This window comes from Chelonia mydas, chromosome 3, assembly GCF_015237465.2.
Source record: "Chelonia mydas isolate rCheMyd1 chromosome 3, rCheMyd1.pri.v2, whole genome shotgun sequence".
NCBI classification, from domain to species: Eukaryota; Metazoa; Chordata; order Testudines; family Cheloniidae; genus Chelonia; species Chelonia mydas.
In genome coordinates, this window is record NC_057851.1 from 152,376,845 (window position 1) to 152,391,473 (window position 14,629).

The window sequence follows — 14,629 nt, forward strand, 5'->3', positions numbered from 1 at the left end:
ACGTCTTCTTGGACAATCAAGGCTCTACTGCCATTTACTCCCCCAGCCCAGAGAGAAGGACCGTTCTCTTTGTAATAATGCATAAAGTTTACAGGGCCTAACTCAATCACAGAACTTGCAAGAATCAATCACCATTACAATTCATACAAGCCCCACCAATTATAATCGAAAGCTGCCTCACAGAGTCATCAGTGTTCCCCTGTCCTAGCAGCTCTCCCTCCACCTTGCACTTTGTAGTGACCAAGTCACTGTCACAAACGAAGGTCCCAAGACAGTGACCAAGCAAACACGGCTCCCTGCACAGCTCCCAGCGACAGTAGTGCTGGTGTAATACCTCATTCCGGATTTCCTGGCTCAATCCTTCTGCTTGGTCCAGCGGGAACCCAGACACCAGATCCGTGGTCAAGACATGCTGGCTGCACAGCTCATCCACTACATCAGGGACGTAAAAGAAAGGGTGATCCTTCAACAGCTCCCTGGGGACAGCAAGGAAAGAGTTAGGAGATCCTAAGGAGGCAGTCACTTCTGCAGCATTGCAAATACAAAGTCTTCTTACAAGCAGAGACCAGCTGCCTACAGGTCATCCAAATACCCTGCAGCGGCACCACCTGGGGTCCCCAGCTCCTGCAATGTGGGATAGGGAGAGAGGAATCCCTCACATTCAACAGTAGAAACCACTCCAGCTGGTTCAAGCCACTGATGGCTCTGAAAGGAGACTCCATCTAATCCCAGCCAGGACTGTGGTTACTAGAATTGCTCGGAGCTCCCTGGAAATGGGGGAACCCACCAAATTCTCTTTTCTCTGCCTGATAGAGTTCAGACTGCATGCAGAAGCAAGGCTGGCAGTGAAGGCAATAAGGGTGACACCTGCCGCCACTGGGGATGGAAACATCTCATTACTAGGAACTCCCCCCCCCCCGCCCCCCAACAGGAGAGCACATGTGTAGCGCAGCAGGGTGCCTGGAGAGGGCGCCCCCTGCAGGGGTACCAAGTAGGCACAGGACTGAAAAGAGCAGGGAATGCAGGGGCAATTTAAAAAAGAACCAGATGACACTGTCATGAGGGCACAAGCCTTTAAACCTTAGCTACCCCAAGGAGTCCAGATGGCCCCCTTGGCAAATGCAGTGTACATGGCAGAGCCAGCCAGCAGCTCTTCCCAGGGACAAAGCGGGGGACCAAGGGAAAGAGGAGCTTGTCTCCCATCTCTCCTCCACATAAAACAGTGAGTGCACTCCACAGAAGGGCAGGTGGAGACAAGGGAAGCAGAGCTGTGCTCTTAGCATCAAACACCTGAATGCGCACTGGGCTGAGAAGTCTGAAGGGAGGCATTTACTGTGTCACCAAAGAATACGAGCGCATTTCTACCACCAGGCCAGGAGTGCCCAGCAGGCAAAAGAGCAATTCAGTCCTGCCTCAGCAGCTGGCAGGACCCCTCCTCAGGTGGCCAACAGGCAGTTTCATCAATTGTGCCCTGGATCAGAGAGAGCATCAGCTGCTGCCTTGCTCCTAGCTGGGCACCACTGGGTGTCCAACCAACAAAACCAGCTCCAAAAGCAGGGAGCTACTTTGGGGATGACTGGGAGCATTTTACACTCCTGCAGTCTTAAAGAACTACCCTTTCCCCCTGTGCCCACCCATCTCCTGCCCCCATGGCACAACCAAGAACTTCTGGGAGTCAAGGCCACTGCAGAAGCCCTAGCACCAGGAGTTAAATAATGAGGTCCCTCCTCCCAACATCATGCACCAGGGGGGAGAAGCATCAGAGGGCACCACTGTGAACGCACTTGAATTTCTTAGCACAGGCAGCTTCTCTCTTGTAATCACACTCCATGGCCAATTCTCTATTCAGAACTTCAATCATGTGCTCATGAAACAGACCTAGAAACAGAATTGCAGAAGGAAGATGATCTTTAGACACTATCCGGCATAGGAAACGCTTAGTATTTCAGTAAGGAGCAAGCCACTGGCTGAGAAAAGAACTTGCAAGGCAAACAGCTTGGAGCCAAGACAATGCAGCCTCCCCAAGCGGCTCACATTTCGGATTCCATGATTAATCACAGTGACCAAGTTTTCACTCTCATTCCTCAGTCTCTGATCAGAAAAAGCAACTTATGTTCACCAGGCCAGCGAGGGCTGGGATTGTATTGTGGTCACGTATGCAGGACCCTGTTCCCCAGGTGCCAGACAGGATAATTCCTCTCACTCAGCAGCAACCCTTTCAAATACACTTAGTAGCAGCAACAGCATGTACAGAAATCCCACCCAGCTCTCCAACTACTGCAACAGTGGGGGGGAATGCAGATGCCCTTGTCAGGGATCACATATTTGTATTTCAGGTTCAGGAGAAGGGTCTGGCCATGGTCATTTTCATCCCTGCCATCTTCACCTCCATAGCTGGAGAGAGCAGGAAATGAGCTCAGAGTTGTAGGACATTAAGGAGAATGGATTTTGCTGAACCCTGGGATTTGTGATGGCAAATAGGCATTAAAGAGACACTCCATAAGCCAATGTCTACGCTGCACGCACACAGGCCCAGGAAGTCACCAGAAGCAAGTTCCCCCAGACACTGCTCAAGCCAGGCAAGAGTCCCAGCACGTCCCCCCTGCACAAACAGGCAGAGAAAGGGGTGGCCTTGTACACTCCCTATTAAGCATACATCCCTCCCCTGGCACAGGCACCCCCGCCCGGGACGGTTTCTACATGGGGCTCCCCAGCCAAATAGGTATTTGATTATTAAAGCATTTAATGGCAAAAACACACCCATCAGGCACAGACTCCACACCAGGAAAGCTGGGCAGAGGGAGAGTTCCCTGTGCTGATGCTAGTGAAATGACTCATGGCCTGTTGCACATGGGCATGCAGTGCTCTCTTCTGGAGCATGCAGCATTTCCAAATGGAGTCCTCCTCCCAGGTGCTGTTGCTGCCTAGTCTAGATTGGCAGTTTCTCTGGAGAATGAAAGATCTGTGTCCAGAGACTAACAGTACCTTGTGCCATGGCCTTTCCCCACCCAGAAAGAGCTCGATGGGATGTTCTCTTTTACATAATCTGCCTCTTTGGCTAAGGCTCTGATTGTGGGAGCGCTAGGTTTCCGAAGTGCTCCACAGGGCCTGTTTTTGGCGTAAGGGACCTAGGAAGGGCACCTCTTTAAATGAAGAGTTTGTTCCCACCCACAATCGGTTTAGGATGCTGGAAGAAAATGACCTGTGAAGGTCAGCTCAGTCTTTTTTTCGGGGTAACTATCCTAGAAGTCTGCTCAGACCTTAGTTTTTACCATGCCACAGACTCAACCACGTTTTTACCACGCCACAGACTCGACCACGTCCACCACCTGGACTTGACCACATTTTTCAATCCAACCCAACCCAACCCCTGTGAAACCAAGTCATTGTCACTGCTGCCGCCTCCAGCTTGTGAGGTCAGAGCAACAGCAAATACACACACTGCTCCTGACATGCACCGCCTTCTGCTGCACTGCATTCGCACTGCAACACCTCCCCATGGACAGGAAGAGGAGAACCAACCCAAGCCCAATAGCCCTTGGTTCTTTTCCCACCTGACCCAGACTAGGCATTTGTAGCTGAGTTTGGGTCAGGCTGCAGGGCTCTAAACCGTATGCCTGCATGACTAAGATCTTGGCTGTGCCAACCACAGTGAGAAGACAGGTCTGGAGTGGCCCAAGCTCTTGATGTTTCTGACGGTGCAGCACTGAATAGGTGGTGGGGAGAGGCGATGCAAAGAGGCCCAGCACAGATGCTGATTCTTAAGGCAGTGGCTATGTAACCAAGGAGAAGTACTAGTAGGTGTCTGAACCATCTCTCCTCCTCCCAACCTTGCCTCACAGGACCCTGAGGGATGTTTCTTCCCTGGAAAGCTTCAGCCAGTGTGCCAGTTACTTTACCTTCTGGAAGAATGTTGCTCATGCTCAGGACAGCCATCAGATTGCTAACATCGCTATTGATGCTCTGGGCTACACCAGGGTACTGCAGGAGAAGAAAGGCAAGGACAGCAATGAAGTCAGACCATTCCAGGATTGGTGCATCTTTAAGCTACCGCAGGACTCTCTACCATAACCAGAATGTCACTTACAATAGCCACCAATACCTCCCACCTCAAAAATACACCCAAGCAGAGCTTCCTATAACAAAAAGAAAAGGAGTACTTGTGGCACCTTAGAGACTAACCAATTTATTTGAGCATAAGCTTTCGTGAGCTACAGCTCACTTCATCGGATGCATACTGTGGAAAATACAGAAGATGTTTATAAAAACAAACATCTTCTGTATTTTCCACAGTATGCATCCGATGAAAGCTTATGCTCAAATAAATTGGTTAGTCTCTAAGGTGCCACAAGTACTCCTTTTCTTTTTGCGAATACAGACTAACACAGCTGTTACTCTGAAACCTTCCTATAACACCAGAAGAGAGAAGACTAATGACTAAGAAGTCCACTACGGACCTCACTATGTAAATCTATTACCTGGAAGGTACTCAGACATATGACGATGGGCAACAGAACAAACACCTTAGAGAGATGTTAGATTCTACCCTAATCTCCCTGCAAGTAAAATGACCAGCTAGGATTTACTGAAGTCCATTATTTATCCACAAAACAGAAGTGCAAGCGTAACATGCCGTGTGCTGACGTGCCCCAACCCTGAACTGGCGAGAGGCTGGATCAGTTTCCTCACCTGTTCAACATTTCACTTCTCTACACAGGACTGTCAAGAAGGGAGCCAATTCTACACTGTTTTTTGTGATCTGAACACCTGTCAACTGGGAGTTGAAATGATACCATGATAACCTTCCATCACTATTAACTTGGCCTGAATTCAAACAAATGTCCTAGAAATGAAAGACTCTAGGTCACATCACCAATCCTCTAAGCCAGCCAGTATCCACAAAATATCCCCTGCTTACAAAAGGAGCCCACAAACACAACGACCAGCCCAGGTGGAGACAGATCACAGAGGGAAACATCAAGACTTGCACACATGGCTTAAGATCTGTATCAAGAGGACATTTAATTCATCTAGATCAGTGGTTTTCAAACTTTTTTTCTGGTGACCTAGTTGAAGAAAACTGTTGATGCCCGCGACCCAATGGAGCTGGGGATGAGGGGGTGGGGTGGGGTGGGGGGGCTCAGGGCTGGGACAGAGTGTTGCGGTGCGGCAGGTTGAGGGCTCTGGCTGGGGCTGGGGAGTGTGGGAGGGGCTCAGGCAGAGGGTTGGGGTGCAGGGGTGAGGGCTGCGGGGTAGGGCTGGGAATGAGGGGTTTAGGTGTGGGAGGGGGCTCTGGGCTGGGGCAAGGGATGAGGGGTTTGGAGTGCAGGAGGGGGCTCCGGGTTTGGGGGGCAGCTCAGGGCTGGGGCAGGGAATTGGGGACGGGTTTATCTCCGTCGGCTCCTGGTCAGCGGCGCAGCCGGGGTGCAGAGGCAGGTTTCCTGCCTGTCCTGGCACTGCAGACTGTGCTGCCCCCAGGAAGCGGCCAGCAGCAGGCCCACCTCCTAGGCGGAGGCATGCAAGCAGTTCCACATGGCTCTCGCCCGCAGGCACCACGCCCCCAGCTCCCATTGGCTGGGAACAGGCTAATGGGAGAGCAGAGCCAGTGCTCAGGGCAGGGGGCAGTGTGCAGAGCCTCGTGGCCCCACTGCCTAGGAGCCAGACCTGCTGCTGGCCACTTCCATGATGCAGCTCGGTGTCAGAACAGGTAGGGACTACTAGTTTTTACTGGCCAACTGCCAGGCAACCCAGTGCCTTGCATTCCACGACCAGTACTAGGTCACGGTCCGAAGTTTGAAAACCACTGATCTAGATTACAAACATATGACACTGAAAGCCAGCGCTTCCAACAGAATTTATTTATATTAGAAGCACCAAATTGGTGTCAACATTGAAACCAGTTTGAACACACACAGAGTTTGTGTTGCCCCTGTTGACTGTTTTAATTACAGTTTTATTGTGCGTAGGTAAACAATGTTGTGTATTGTTCTGACAGACACTGTTCATAAGCAGGAGAGCTGCGACGTGGCTGAGCATCTGCCATTTCAAATCTGACTGACAACCAGGCTGCCACAAGTCAAAGATTTTTAAAACAGCCACTGGGCACTAGTCAGGATGACTGTTTTCATGAGATAAGTCACTTACAGGTGGATTCTGATCTATTAGTCAACTGTCATTTATGCTATTAGGAATATACAAACTATCATTCCAGATCAGACCCACGGTCCACTAATCCAGTATTGTCGTCTGACAACAGCCAGATCCACATTCCTCAGAGGAAGTATAAAACACAACAGACTGAAGTGAGCTAGTCTGTCCCCTATGAAGATCTCATCCTAATCCCTGATAGCTAGCGACTGGTTTAAGACGTGAAACCTGTCCTTCCAATACTCCGTGCTTTACTCCTGGGGGAATTCTGCACCAAAAAATTAAAGTTCTGCAAAATTCTGCATATTTTATTAGCCAAAACAACACAATCATGCCAGTTTCAATTATTTTGGTATTTTATTTAAACTACAATACAATGGATGGAGAATGGGGAGCATTTGAGAAAGTCCCCAACCCCGCTTCATCTAATAGTAATGTAGCTAGTATTGACCCTTTATTTCTAGTTATTAGTCAACAAATATACACAGCCATATGCTCAGTATGACAGAAGAGGCAACTGAAGAGCAAGTGATGGCTGGGGAATCAAACTCAATTTATGTTGGCTACCGAGCATCTTCAGAAAGGTCAGTAGTAAACAGTTCCTGGAACCACATTTTGACAGGAAAATTTTTCAGTCCAAATATTTAGACCCGTTCTAATCACTAAAAGCACCATAAGTATTTATATGGCCATATTGTCATTTACAATAATGCTTCTTTACACCACCCTAGCAATGTAAAGGAGCCTTAAAACCTTTATACTTGTTTTATGCTCCTGCGGGAATTCACTAAGAATGGGAACAACTAAGCAGGCAGGCTACTACATTATGCTCTACCTGAGGGGACAGAGTCCCTCCACACCAGACACACTGCAACAACAAGCCAGAGGGACAGTCTCATATTCACTTGCTTGCACACCTGCCCAGCACTACTCCTCCCCGCAGTGACTGACATCTCTCCATGCATATGTGCACAGTTAACCCTCCCACTCCACATCCCTTCCCCACACACGCTGATTTATATCTCTGCTGACTGCTTTGGGCTGCCAGGGAGAAGCGAGCAACTGCTCTTGCAGCTTCCCTTTGCTTCCCCTCAGAAGACATTTTTTCTGTGGGGAAGCAAAGAAATATGTGGACAACAGAATTTCTGCACCCACACAGTGGTGCAAAAGTGCTTGCACCTAATTAACACAGCCCTGGGCATGCGTGTTATTCATAACACTTCAAACCCCTCTTTGTATAGTAAATGTGATACGTCTATGTAGAGGGGAATGAAGCTGGAGGGGATTTAGGGCCCAAACAGGAGTTCACGGTGCCCATCTTAGAACTAAGAGAAATTGCAAACCCACCTGGATCTTCATGGCAACTTCTTTACCATTCTTCAAGCGTGCCAGGTGAACCTGGCCAATGGAAGCGGCAGCAAAGGGACGCTCTTCAAAGAACTCCAGCTTATCCCTCCAGTTGGGACCGAGGTCGTCGTTCAAAGTTTTCTAGAGACACAGAAAAAAAAAAATCAGGATAAAGGAAAGCTAGGATATGAGCCAAAATTTTACTTCCCTCTGATGAAACCACCCGTTTCCTCTGAGATGCCTGGCAAGGTTCGGAGAGCCTCAGAGTCTGAAAGCCCCCATGCTTTCTAGATCATCTTCCCTTTGTAGCAAATCTAGTCAGACATAACACAGCCTCCAAATAAATGCAGGCTCAAGCCAAAAAGCCACAGTCCTGCTCAAGCTACAGAGATATGCAAGTAGAGGGCCAAGATCTTAAAACAAAAAACACACAGCTACAGAAGGAGTTGATCATCAGGGTATCAATGCCTTTTATCTTGTTGTTTTTCACCATCTTCCAGAAAAAGAGGGGGAGGTGGGGAAGAGGGCAAGGGGATATTCCCTTTATCATTATACATCCTTTTCTGCCATGCTGCCACTCTGAACAAGAGCAACCCAGGCTCAAGGCAGAACTACTCTAGGGAGGTGCAGGATATAGAACAGTACTTGTAATCTGCTCTTAATAGCATTTTGATACACGGTCAACCCGTTATTTCACATTCCACTCCAAACACGTGTGGAAGCTTACTTGGGTCAGAATCTTATGGGGAACAAACAATTCTCATGGGTTAATCTGCCTCAGTCCCCTTTACTGATCTTTGTAGCTTAAAAAAAAAAAATCAAGGATGGCAAAAAACTAATTTGCTTCATTTTGACCTTGCTTGAAAGTGGGTGAAATTTCACCTTGAAAAGTTACTAGCTAAAATCTTCATTTTGCCATATTGACCTTCTCAACTTTCATCCACTGACTTTCCATGGGGCTGAGGCGCCTAAGTGTCCAAGTCACTTTTGAAAATAGGACTTAGGTGCTTTTGGCAATTTAACCCACTCCTGCTTAGGAGAGGCTGGGAAAAAAAGCAGAGGAAAAAAAAGCATAACAAACAGAAAATGTGATGTACATAAACAGTCCCAGTTATGCCAGCTTAGCTTTGGGGGTGGTGGGTCCCAGCACTAATTCAGTACTGTGCTGAGTATTCTCTGTATTTCCTGTGGATGGTTTAAGTTACTGGAAGAGAAAAGCTCACTTAATCAAGTTTTGTATAACCTTTCAGCTCCACTAGCTGCACCCATGTCTTATAAAAGTCAAAATATTTACTGAAAGAGTACTCTAAAAATACCAGCCCCTGCCTTCACCTGGGGCAAGTCACAGGGTGTGTTTATTCCACTCCTACACCCTCGCCCCGTTAAGTAGGACAGAATATTCCTCACCATCATTTGCTTTATTGGCATGAAGTCTGCACTCTGACGTACACGCTCAAAAATCCTCTGGAGATGAGGGTTGATGAAGGCGTTATCTGCCAGGAGGAAAGTTCAGGCTGGTTAGAAAGAGCGAACTACACTCACAGAAACTCACACTTATAAACATGCTTCTAATGACTAATGTGTATACGTCTCTGTAGCCCAAAGCCCTCTCGTCAATTACCACTCTTCGGGGTACTGCCAAGTACAGAAGCCAAATCCAAGATTACACTGTCAGTATTATGATTAGAAATTCTTCCCAACACTGAAAAAAATGCCATTCTAGACTCTCCCACGCTGAGCATTACATTTGGGAAGTTAGGTAACCAGTTTAAAAAAAAAAAAAAGACACCTGCACAAATCCTGTGACAAGAGAAGTGGCAGGAGCAAAGGGTGGTTGGGGACAGAACAGCTGGGACAACACAGCTTGCATTTTGTCCCCATCTCTCCAGACCAGAACAAAGTGACCAGGACTGTGCTGCAGCATTGGAGAAACAGATCAGTACTGTACTTTTCCACACCTCCCACCCCCATCACAGTCACAAACTGAAGCATAAAAACTTGTAAGAATAAAATCTCTTGGCACACACTATATTCTACTATTCGTTTTCCAATGTCTGTCTGCTTTGTTCACTAAGATGCTGATGAATCAGCAGCATGTTCCATGGCAATCCTGCTGCTACAGGAATGCGGGAAGGAATTATTTGTGGTGCTGCACCTCACTAAGAATTGTAGTAGTTCGGGACAAATCCAAAACAATGAAATGGCATTTAACACAGAACACAATGTACTGCACAGGTCCATCCGCCACATGTCCAAAATTAGCACAGCATTTGTTTCCAGATACAGTCACTACACCATAATGTGTACAATCGTAATACTGGCTGCTTGGGACTTCTCTAAGGCTTGTGTGATACTAAAGCTTAATACCCAGTCTCAGCCCAAGCACCAAATTTTGGCTGAAAAAAATGAGATTCCATCTCTGTCACTTAAGAGTGCACTCTCTTGGGGGAAGAAAGGTACTTCAAAGACAAGACACTGGCACACTATCAGATGCTGTACCAAATAATCCCGGCATCTCCTGAGATGTCCATGCAGTAAGAGAACAGTGGTTCTTCATACAACTGACACTGTTCCCAGCAGTTGTATGCCTGGAGAGAGCTGGACATGCACCAGGTACTTCTAGTTCATTAGTGTTATAATCATTACTTATGTCCAAGAAATGCACAATTTTTTTTGTACATTTACACATAAATAGGTTGTAGTTGAGGTTGCTTGATAGCCACTGTCTTGTGGTAGCAGCATGGTGCTGTCAACCATGCAACAGAGATGCCAGCTCAGATACAACTGCAGAGTAATACAGTGCCAGCAGTGAAGTCAGCAATACTGCAGGAAAAAGGACCATGTTACAACGTTAACAAACGTGCTGCTGAACAAGGCTAAGCCACTAAGTGGTGAACTGATGAGACTGTCCAGAAGCTAAACAAAGCCATTGTAAAGTCCAGCAATACAGGCTGGGAGACAAATTCACACCTGGCATAAGCAGCTGCAATCTCACTGACTTCAATGCATGCACTTGTGGTCAATGTGGTCCCAAGGTGCTTATTAACACATGTGCACACACACCTGAATCTTCAGAGGAGCTACTAACAGTTCCTGCTAACTCAGCCAACTTCTAAAACCAGGGCCAGGGGATTTAAACAAGTGTGGTATACCAGGACATACATGCAAGTTACTCTCCTGGGGATACCTAATGCTTTCCTGGAAAAAACAAACAAATCAAGGAAAAAAGGCAGAGTAGATCTGCTTACTAGCCCTTACATGTGACCCTGCCAGACCACAAGGTGGTAGGAATTGCACTAGCTCTGATATCTCAGCAGCCAGCCCAAGAATCAGATCCATCACAGGATGGTGGCACCTACATTTTGCTACCACTGTCAGCAACAAAGTTACTGCAGCCCTATCTTCCCCCACACTAACAATATAGCAACCACTCCATGAAAATGCCTGAAGGTCTATAAATATTAGAAAGACAAGGTGGATGCGGTAATATCTTTTATTGGACCAGCTCCTGCCGGTGAGACAAGCTTTCGAGCTATCCTGAGACAGATATGGCTACAATTACATTGCCTGCAAGTATTAAAGACAGTAATTAACTCTATTAGAAGGCAGGAAAGAGAAAGAAAATCCAGAGTGCTTCTGCTCCTCAGATCCAGAGGTCAGCACCTGTCCTCGCTTGTCCCCATGATTTCAGAGTGCACACAGACCAATGACTAAGCACTTGACCATTGCAACTCATTCTAACGTATAAAGTATTTTAAGCATATCCCCCCGGCAAATAATCTGGCTTCAGGACTATGCACTGAATCAAGGTTCACTCAACTCTGGACATTTTAGCCCTTCGCCTTGTGCAGCCAGTGATCCAAGAGTTCTTCCTGAACATGCACCAGAGCAGAGGTTGAGGAGAAAGATACCATTCTTTACTCTACTTCCATCCTGGCACCTCTCCACAGAAGGTAGTGGGTTTCCAGAGGGTGAGGCAACTGAAAACAGATGGTAGCCTGTAAAATTGAATCAACTGCTGCAGATAAGAGCTCAGAATAAATCACTCTATAAAAATAGATTCTATTCAGCACCACCTGTCTCCCCATCAGCCTGTGCTCTCTTCAGAGGCCCTTTAAAATCTACCCTGGCATTTCTGGAAGGTAAAAGTCAGGGAAAGGAAAAGCCCAGGAGGAACCGCCACCTCTCAGCTGCCTTTGTTAGCAATGTCTTCACCCTTTTGTTTGTTTTTTTTTAAAAGCCTCCATCAGTTTTGTATGAGCTTATGGCTCATTCATGTGCTAGAAAAGCCCAACTGAGAAGGAACCTGTAGAGAGACAAGGTAGGTGAGATAATAGCTTTTATTGGACCAACTTCTGTTGGTGAGACACAAGCTTGAGCTACACAGAGCTCCACTTCCGACCACTGCCTGAAAGATGCAAGGACACTGCAGTTCAGGGGTCCCTTCTCTGACTGCAGGTAGCCTTGTTCCCCAGAACCTTTCCCAAGCCATTACCCTTTCTGTTCAAATCTCTCCAAACACTAACTCTTTCACAAGCAAGTCAGTTATTTAATACAAACTCAACATGTAATTCAGCACTCTGGAATTGCCCATGACCTCATTGAGTAACCACATCATCTTTCTGTTGTTTTGGCTCTATAGATTGGGAGCTCTTTGGGGAAGTGACCTAGGTCTTGCTATATTACTAGTCATGTGAAGTATCTAGCTCTCTTTTGGGAACCAACCTTGCAAGTCAACATCTGCAAAATTCGAGCTGCAGCATAAAACTGACCAGCCAAGTGGCTCCATATTAGGAGCAATCACTATCTCTCCAGTTTATTCAGTCGAAAGGACATCCTGAATTTAGTTTCCAGCTGGTTCATTTCAGTTAACTCAGAGCCTTTCCACTTGGGGGAAAAGATTCTAGAGATTTAAATTCAATCATCTGAGCTTTGTTTTGTCACTACTCAGAATGAACATACAGGCACCACCCATTCAGCTTCTGGCTGCTGCCTTTACAGCATAGAGGGAGTGAAAACTAGTTAAAAATACCTTTAAAAGGAACATTACTACTGATATTTTTAAAATCAATATTAAGATAGCAAGATAAGCATTTTAGGGACTACTGTCAATTTAAACCAAAGCTGCTACAACTGTGTATCTATCCAAATAAGACATCAAGTGACAGAACCGTCAAATCCCTAGGAAAGCTCTTCCAATTGTAATTACCTGCACTTAAAATGTAGACCTTATTGCTAGTTTGAATTTGTCTACCTTTAACTTCCAGCCACAGGTGTCATTATGCCTTTGTCTGCAAAATTAAAGAACCAACTACTATCAAATCTTCTCCCCAAGTAGATCCCTCAGAGGTGATCTGATCACAGTCTACAATCTAAACTGATTGGTAAACAGAAAATGAAAGGTTCTATTGTCCCACCAATCCAGTCCCCACTTTTCCACATTTTAACCCTAAGAATACGGTTCTTCTAGCTGAGAAACAACCAACAAGACATGCCCTTTGGCTTGTCAACACTGCTCTGAGACAGATTTTGAACAGAATATGTTCCCAGAAACTGATCTCACAGTTAAAGTCTCTGTGGCTTCATTACCAATCCAGTCACCCAAAACTACCCAGCTTCAATACAGCAGATGTACATGTGAATATGCAGGAAGACACAGAGCAAAATAAAGGGTTTGGAGGAGGGCATCAGGCTTGGTACATGGAGAGAAGTTACATGAGGTCACACTCACCCCTACACAAAACAGAAGACCATTTCCCAGACACAGCATTAGCCAGGGTGGTGGAACATTCACTTTTCAATCACTCTTGCCAAGACAGGAATTCAGATTTCCCTACTACACCCAACTAGGTTTGGGGTCACCATCAGCAGCAGTCTCTCGCCACCAGGAGAGTTCACAGGCCAGTGAACCATGTGAACAAGCCAGGGAGAACTACTCACACCATCACTGCACAAATCTGTACCTTTGCACAGTGCAAGGATTTGGAGGTGTACTTTAAAGGCTTGTGTTGTGTTGCAGGATAGTGCTCTCACCTGCCTTCTCTGGCTGGCTGGTAGGTTTACTTGTTCAATTTGACCAGACTCAGTCTAACACTTGTGTTAAGTTTCAGGATTTGATTTTTGCCTTCACTCATCCTCATGGTATAGGGCCATCTTATTTCAGGACAATTGCAGAAGGGTAAACTAGGCTTCAGGTAGTTACTGGACTTTGGCTATATGGGACTCAATTCATGTCTATAGTATAAACACTGTGGGAGGAGGATGGATGTGTGTACAAAGGAGAAGGGTCCAACAACCACATTCCCTACCACTTCAGGAAACCAAAGGGAACTGAACTAATCAGAGTGAACTGTGCAATTTTTAAATCTTCATTCTCCTATGAGAAAACTGCTCAGCTAACCTGTTGTACCATTCACTTGAAGCTATTTGACTGAGGACAGTCTGCTGTGCTGCTGGCTTGTTAATTGATCTTGATGTCCAGTATCTTATTAGCAATGACTTCACATCCTTCCTGCCCTCTGTGTACAGTAAGTGGACTGCCCCAGGTGAGTGTCACTAAATAAAAGCTGAGAAGCACCAGAGACCTGTTACTTACCTTGAATGCTCAACATCTGTCCTAGCTTCAGTGCAGCTCCCCGCACCTTGCACAGAGTTCTCACAATTCTTTCTGCATTGGCCTCCGACAGAAAGGGGCTGGAATCCAAAACTGCTTTCTTTCCTGAGGGCGGGAAGAGAGATTAAAATGCTTTAATGCTTTATGGATCCCAGTGATTTCACCCCACCACATCATCCTATTTTAACCTACACCCCCTTCTCTCAAGAAACCAGCATACCCATTTATCCTCCATCTAGCATAAGGCCATTCCCAGAACTCCTCAGAGAGGCAGCTTTGAGGCATGTGTGACAGTCAGGGTCCAGACACCCCAAGGGGAGAACAGGGGGGTCTGAACCCCCAAAAGTAAGCGACTGAATCAACTGGTTATATACAATGGTATTGTGTATAAAAATATGTCAAGTACAGTCTTTTATGAAAGTCTAATGCTTTGAGCTTGCTGGTCATTGAGATTATACAGTCATGGTTATGAACGTATGCATGTAAATATATAAAGGAAAACTAACAGTGGTGCAACTATCT

At 46.4% G+C, this 14,629-nt stretch overlaps 1 protein-coding gene across 4 annotated transcripts in view; it reads right to left on the reverse strand.

The window, feature by feature from the left end:
- The window catches only part of COQ8A (coenzyme Q8A), an 88,950-nt gene that overhangs the window by 7,323 nt on the left and 66,998 nt on the right, over positions 1-14,629 (reverse strand). For all 4 annotated transcript variants that reach the window (XM_037895611.2, XM_037895610.2, XM_043543553.1 and 1 more), the window contains exons 6-11: positions 14,090-14,212; positions 8,902-8,987; positions 7,495-7,635; positions 3,900-3,981; positions 1,785-1,878; positions 335-476 (exon numbers count right to left, since the gene is read on the reverse strand). In XM_037895611.2, coding sequence (XP_037751539.1) covers positions 335-476; positions 1,785-1,878; positions 3,900-3,981; positions 7,495-7,635; positions 8,902-8,987; positions 14,090-14,212 — 668 coding nt within the window. The remainder of the gene's footprint in view (positions 1-334; positions 477-1,784; positions 1,879-3,899; positions 3,982-7,494; positions 7,636-8,901; positions 8,988-14,089; positions 14,213-14,629) is intronic.